The following is a 6,344-nucleotide window of genomic DNA, read 5'->3' as shown; positions in this document are numbered from 1 at the left end:
TTTCTGGTGAAGGGAAAGGACCCGAGACAGAGGGTGGGGGGGCGGGACTTGAGATTGGCATGCGAGCTCCTATTGGTCAGAGGAGCTGCCGGTCAGGAGGGCAACTCGGGCGAGGATTGGCTGCGTGAGGCGGGGCGCGGCGCGGCTAAAGACGGGGTCCAAGGGGTGGGGCTGACGCTGCAGCTGGCGCAGCTCAGACTCCGAGCAACCGCCGCCGAGCAGCCAAGCAACCACCCTCCCCTGCCAGTTCCCGCGCCCGGGCCGGGGCTAGGCCCCCCACCGCCGGGTCTCCGGGGGCTGCAGCAGCGGCGGCGGCGACAGCGGCGCCGCCCGCGGTTCCCACCGGGGCCCGGGCGCCGGCCCCGCTCTGCAGGATGGGCACGGTGCTGTCTCTTTCCCCCGCCTCTTCGGCCAAGGGCCGGAGGCCCGGCGGGCTGCCCGAAGAGAAGAAGAAAGCGCCGCCCGCGGGGGACGAGGCGCTGGGGGGCTACGGGGCGCCGCCAGCAGGCAAGGGCGGCAAAGGCGAGAGCCGACTCAAGCGGCCGTCAGTGCTCATCTCGGCGCTTACCTGGAAGCGCCTGGTGGCCGCGTCTGCCAAGAAGAAGAAAGGCAGCAAGAAGGTGACGCCCAAGCCGGCGTCCACTGGCCCCGACCCCCTGGTCCAGCAACGCAACCGCGAGAACCTTCTCCGCAAGGGCCGGGACCCCCCAGACGGCGGCGGCGCCACCAAGCCACTGGCGGTGCCGGTGCCCACCGTGCCCGCGGCCGCCGCCACCTGCGAGCCGCCGTCGGGGGGCAGCGCGGCCGCCCCGCCGCCGGGTTCGGGCGGGGGAAAGCCGCCGCCGCCGCCACCCCCAGCCCCGCAGGCGGCGCCCCCGGTGCCTGGCGGCTCGCCGCGGCGGGTCATAGTGCAGGCGTCCACCGGCGAGCTGCTGCGCTGCCTGGGCGATTTCGTGTGCCGACGCTGCTACCGCCTCAAGGAGCTGAGCCCGGGCGAGCTGGTGGGCTGGTTCCGCGGAGTGGACCGCTCGCTGCTGCTGCAGGGCTGGCAAGACCAGGCCTTCATTACGCCCGCCAACCTGGTTTTCGTGTACCTGCTGTGCCGCGAGTCGCTGCGCGGGGATGAGCTGGCGTCGGCCGCCGAGCTGCAGGCCGCCTTCCTCACCTGCCTCTACCTCGCCTACTCCTACATGGGCAACGAGATCTCATACCCGCTCAAGCCCTTCCTCGTGGAGCCCGACAAGGAGCGCTTCTGGCAACGTTGCCTGCGCCTCATCCAGCGGCTTAGCCCCCAGATGCTGCGGCTCAACGCCGACCCCCACTTCTTCACGCAGGTCTTTCAAGACCTCAAGAACGAGGGCGAGGCTGCCGCGGGCGCCGGGGGTCCACCCAACGGGGGCGCGCCCGCGGCCCCCGCCTCCTCCTCGGCCGCCAGGGACAGCTGCGCGACCGGAGCCAAGCACTGGACTATGAACCTGGACCGCTAGGGATTCCCAAGGGCCGCGCCCGCCCCCCACCCCAGCCCCTGACACGCACTCGGAGCCCCCGGGACCATCAAGCCGCCGCCAATGTTACCGCCGCTCCGTGCCGTGGCCGGAGGAGGAGCCGCCCCTGTCCCGCAGGGGAAGGTGGAGGCCAGGACGCCAGAGGCCGCGGCTCTGGATTTGCTGGGCATAGGGTGGGGGTGGGGGATGAGCGCGGGAGGGGGACCCCCAACCTCACCCTTTCTGTCTGCCTGTGCCCCCATCTCTCCAATTCTACCCGGGTCTCCTCCTTCCCTTCCATGTGTATCTGTAAGTCCATCTCCCTCGGTTTTGACCATTTCCTCGCCTCCTTCCTGTATCTTCATCTTTCCTCCTGTCTGCCTTCCCATCTCCCTCTCTGCCTTTCCATTTTCCGTACCTCGGGTGTGTATTTCCATCTCCATCTTACCCCCTACCTGACTATCATTGCCCCCCTTTCTCATTCTGCACCTGTGTCCCCATCTCCCCTTCTCGTTCTCTTTTCCTTGCTCCTCGCATGTGTCACCATCTTCCCTCCTGTCTGCTTATCCCACCCCCCCCCCGCCTATGTCAGCTTGCATTTTCCCCCTACTGAACTCCCATATCCCCTTTCCCAGACCAAAGGGAATATTAATTCTTGATTTGGACTGACTTCGGTGCAGCGAGAAACTGCAGCCCCAGGAGCCCAGACAACCACCAGGATGGTCCTTCGCCCCACCCCCACCTCCTCTCCCTACCTTTTCCAACGTGTTGCATGCCGGGAGTTGGGGGGGAAGGGAGATGCCGGCTTCAGGAGACTGAGGTTTGGGAACAAAATCAACCTAGGAGGCCACCCCGGCGGCGGCGGCTCCTCAGCGGAAGGGCGGGAGGAGACAGAAACTCTTCTTACTCTGGGGGAGGGGTACCCCTCTTCCCTATCCTTAGGTGTTTTTTTTCTCCCCTTTTAATTTATTTGGTTGTTTCCAGAGGGGGGGGGAGGGATGGGTGTTGGGCCGGGAGCTGTCTGAGGTGCTGATTTGAGGCCGGACCGGAATCTTCCCGGGAGGGTACCAGGGACTGGGTTGGGCCTGGTGCCGTGTCCAAGGTGCCAATGATGCGGGCCGACGGCGCGGGCTGCACTGTCTGTCTGTCCGTCTGTCCCAGAGAGAACTATAAAGCGCTGGAAGCGCCTGCAGATGGTTTTGCGCCGGCCTTTCTTTGGGCCCCGGGAGGGAGGGAGTGGGATTGGGAGTGAAACAGTCACAGATAGGGCAGGAGGGCCCCCATGGGCCTAGTGGGGAAGATGGGTCCCTGAGAACTGCTACTCTTTCCGTCCCCCCGCCCCCACATTGGCTTCCATTTTACTGAGAGTAAAGTAGCCAAAGGTTGAGGCCTGGTGATAAAGCTGAATCCCCTCACACATTACTTCTCCATCTTGTCTCATCTAGCTCTTCATTAATGCGCAGGCCATTTAGGGATTAAATGATGAGGACAGCAAAAGTTGTACCCTTTACAAAGTGGTCTATTGAGGTAGAACTAGCTACCTCTTCTTTTCTCTTTTCCTCCATCTCTCCCCACTATATATACTGTCTAGAGTCTAGTTAGGCCTGACTAAGCCCGTGCTCACCACTCTCGGGTGGGGCCTGACTGTCACACTCAGCTCCACGCCCCTCCTCCAAACTCCTGGGTTGTTTCAAGGCCATTTCAGTCACACCCCCACCCAGGATAGCCTTGGGAAGTCCATCCCTGCTTAAGATTCAGACCTAGCCCTTTATCCCCAGGGAGGCTAGGACACAGGCAGCCTGGGAGACAGGGGCCATTCTTAGGGGTTGAAAGAAGAGAAATAAGCTTTTAGCCTGAGATTTCTGTCCCGTTGCCTTTTTCGCCACGTGGCTAAGCGCCCCATTCAGTTTCATTGGCCCAAGGAGGCCTGGCTCCAGTAGAGCGCTGGCGTCTCTGACCCTAGTCGCCGCCTAGACCTCGAGGATCAGGAGTCAGAACCCCGCGGCTTGAAAGACTAGGCCCGGGTTCGCTGTCCGTGGTGCTGACCGGCGCGCTGGGGCAGGGTGGGGGCTTGCGGGGGCGGGAGGAGTTGCAGACTCGGCTTCACCTAGATTTTCTGAATAATTTGGGAGCAGGTTGTGATCTCTTCTGATGGCGAGTTGCAGGCGTCTGGCCCGAGAACCCAAGAACGCCGGCTTCCATTTGCCCTCCTAAGAGGACAGACCGCGACTCTACCCCGGCCTCGGCCCAGCGCCCTTGGACCCGGCCTGGAGCCGGAAATCTCCAGTCCAGATTTGTGAATCGAATTCCCGGGGGGGGAGGGAGGGGAGAAGAGGGAGAGCTGGCGGAAGGGAAGGCGGGAGCAGCCGCCCATTGGCTGGAATTTGGCGCAGTCAGCGCGGTGCCGTCATCTTTCTGGGTTTGGGAGGAGGGAGGGAGGAGCACTTGGGTCACCCCGCGGCTGTCGCCATAGTAACCAGACTGAGCGGGCGGGGCCACCTTTCCACTCTCCCCACACTAGCGGAGGAAACAATCTTGGCTGCCTTATTTAGAACTTGTTAGCAAGACTACTTGATTGGAACTTATGCGTTAGAAGAGTCTAAAGTGGGTGGGAAAGAGAGACCAGAGGGCCTATCGAGACCCCCCAAACATCCTGCTCTTGGCGAGATCGCTAGGTACTGCCCCTGAACCCCTAGACACAGCATCCTCCCTTTGCCACACACACACACCTCCAGGAACCTGTGGTCTGGCACTTGGAGACTTAGAATGAGAAAAAAGCCTCAGTGCTTGGTGTCAAATTAAATCTCACTTTCCTTGCCATGCCCCAAGGCATGAGACACCGCCATAATCCGATTAGGGAGTAAGCGACTGGAGGAGGATCAGCATGAATACATGGAAGAATTAGCCTCCTGGGTCAAACCTGGTCAGACTCTTGTTTTGTAAGGGAGGGGTGGTCACATGGAGAAAAGTTGTCTTCTGAGAAGGCAAGGTGAGAAGGGAGAAAGTGCAGAAACAGAGTAAGGTGCCTTCTCTTTACCGCCCAGAAGTGAACCTCAGGGAAGTGAGTCCAGGCTGAGGAGGGTAGTGGTGAAGAGGGCTCACAGCTCTACAAAGAGCCCAGCTTGGGTGAGGGGCTGACTGAGGAAAGAATGGAGATGGAAAATAGGATACAGAAACACAGCTGGAGCCATGACTCAGCACTTCCCCTGGCAAAGGACTGGGGTGGCTCTCCCAGCACAAGAGCAGCAGAGAGGGGAGGGAAGTAGGAAAGCAAATGTGTGGATAGACAGTGATCTGACCATTTGTTGCATGGATATACAACCAAAGGCACACAATTTAACCCAGAGAGCAGGTACATATACATTTATACTGATGAAGGCTCCTTCAGACATAACATGTACACATCTCCACTGCCTACTTCCCTGCCCCTCTTCCTGGAGCAGAGGACATTCTGTCCTGAGAGCTATGCTTGCCTGTCCCTGTAATACCTTGGTACTTAATGGGAAAGGAGAAATGAAAAAAAAAAATCGCAGACGTGGGGGCGGGGGTGTTGGTTGTCATGGTAACTGCTTTGCCTGCCAGACAGAGTGCCCAGCAACCAGAGCATCTGGCAATATCCAAGGGGATATCCTGTGGCCTCTACCTATGGGGACTCTGCCTCAGGCCCCCAGATGGGCATCTCTGGAAGATTTTGACAACAGAGGCTGCCACAGCAACCCCTTCCAGCCACATCACCGTGACCAAAGACAGGTGACAGCCAGGTTTGGAGGGCTGACCGTCTTTGCACGCCCCACTTTAAGTGGTACTCCTGATCCCTTTATACATGATAAACAACATTTGCTGTCAGTGACCTCAAGACAGCAGGTGTTAACACTTTAAGGACCTTCATTAAGACTGTTACCTTCCCTCTGAACACCTTGCTAAACACCCTACAAGAAGGTCATGTATATCCACACAGGCTAGGTGTGTAAATGCGGGCTAGGAAAATTGTTTTAGTTCGGTAATGAAAGATTGGGTGCAAAATAGATAAACTGCAGGGGATAGTCTCAGGATTCAACACATTAGTTGGCCTTAGTTTAATACATTGATGAGGTTTAGAGTCAGTCTCTCTGTTGCACTTACAGGCAACACCCACCTCTATTTTTGTTTTTTCTTTCCTCTATCTTAGGTTTAACCTCTTAGTTTCTGGATTAAAATTCCCCCAATCTAGATTAAGCTTTCATGTTTTTCTTTCCCCCTGGATTTTTTCCACTAGTTCTTTAGTAATTAGCTGCTCCTAGGGTCTCTTTCTATTTGGAGATATTGCCCACAGTAGTAACTCCCCTTTCTTAAGACTTCCCCTCCCCCCTTTCTTTACACCCCTTGGTCATAGTCTCCTGTGATTGATATTTATCTTCAAGTCCATAAATCATAAAATTAGTTTCTCTGTGTGCATTTTTACATATGACTACTTAAAAGGAAAGAGGGGTTATCACCCATTCTGTTATAATCTTTCAACATTTTACTCCTTAAAAAAAAAATTTACATATGATCCCAGAAAAACACAGAATATCAAGTAAAGCATAAGAAAGAAGAGTAATGATGGCGGGCTTGCCCTACCAGGTACTTAAATGTATTATAGAACTAAAGTAGTTAAAAATATATGGCACTGACTTAGGAATAGAAAATAGAACAGAATAGATATTCCAAAGCTGAACTCTGGCATACATGGGAATTTAATATATGATAAAGGCACCATTTCAAATCCACTGGGAAAGATGGGTTAGTCAGCATATGGTTTTGTACAACTGGGTAGTCATTCATATGAAGAAAAAAGGTCAATTATTCCTTATTCTTTACCCCAAAATAAATTCCAGATTT

The 6,344-nt window shown here is 56.5% G+C and overlaps 1 protein-coding gene across 1 annotated transcript; it reads left to right on the top strand.

Annotated features, from left to right (window-relative positions):
* The first annotated feature begins 374 nt into the window (after window positions 1-374).
* CDK5R2 (cyclin dependent kinase 5 regulatory subunit 2) lies at window positions 375-1,487 on the top strand. Its single transcript, XM_028092128.1, has one exon. The coding sequence runs from the start codon at window positions 375-377 to the stop codon at window positions 1,485-1,487; it is 1,113 nt and encodes a 370-aa protein (XP_027947929.1).
* Window positions 1,488-6,344: the final 4,857 nt, after the last annotated feature.

This window comes from Eumetopias jubatus, unplaced genomic scaffold, assembly GCF_037043125.1.
Source record: "Eumetopias jubatus isolate StellerSeaLion01/CBP00866 unplaced genomic scaffold, mEumJub1_p1.0 scaffold_3, whole genome shotgun sequence".
NCBI classification, from domain to species: domain Eukaryota; kingdom Metazoa; phylum Chordata; class Mammalia; order Carnivora; family Otariidae; genus Eumetopias; species Eumetopias jubatus.
The sequence above is the reverse complement of the archived record's forward strand: the minus strand, read 5'-3'. Positions and strand labels throughout refer to the sequence as shown.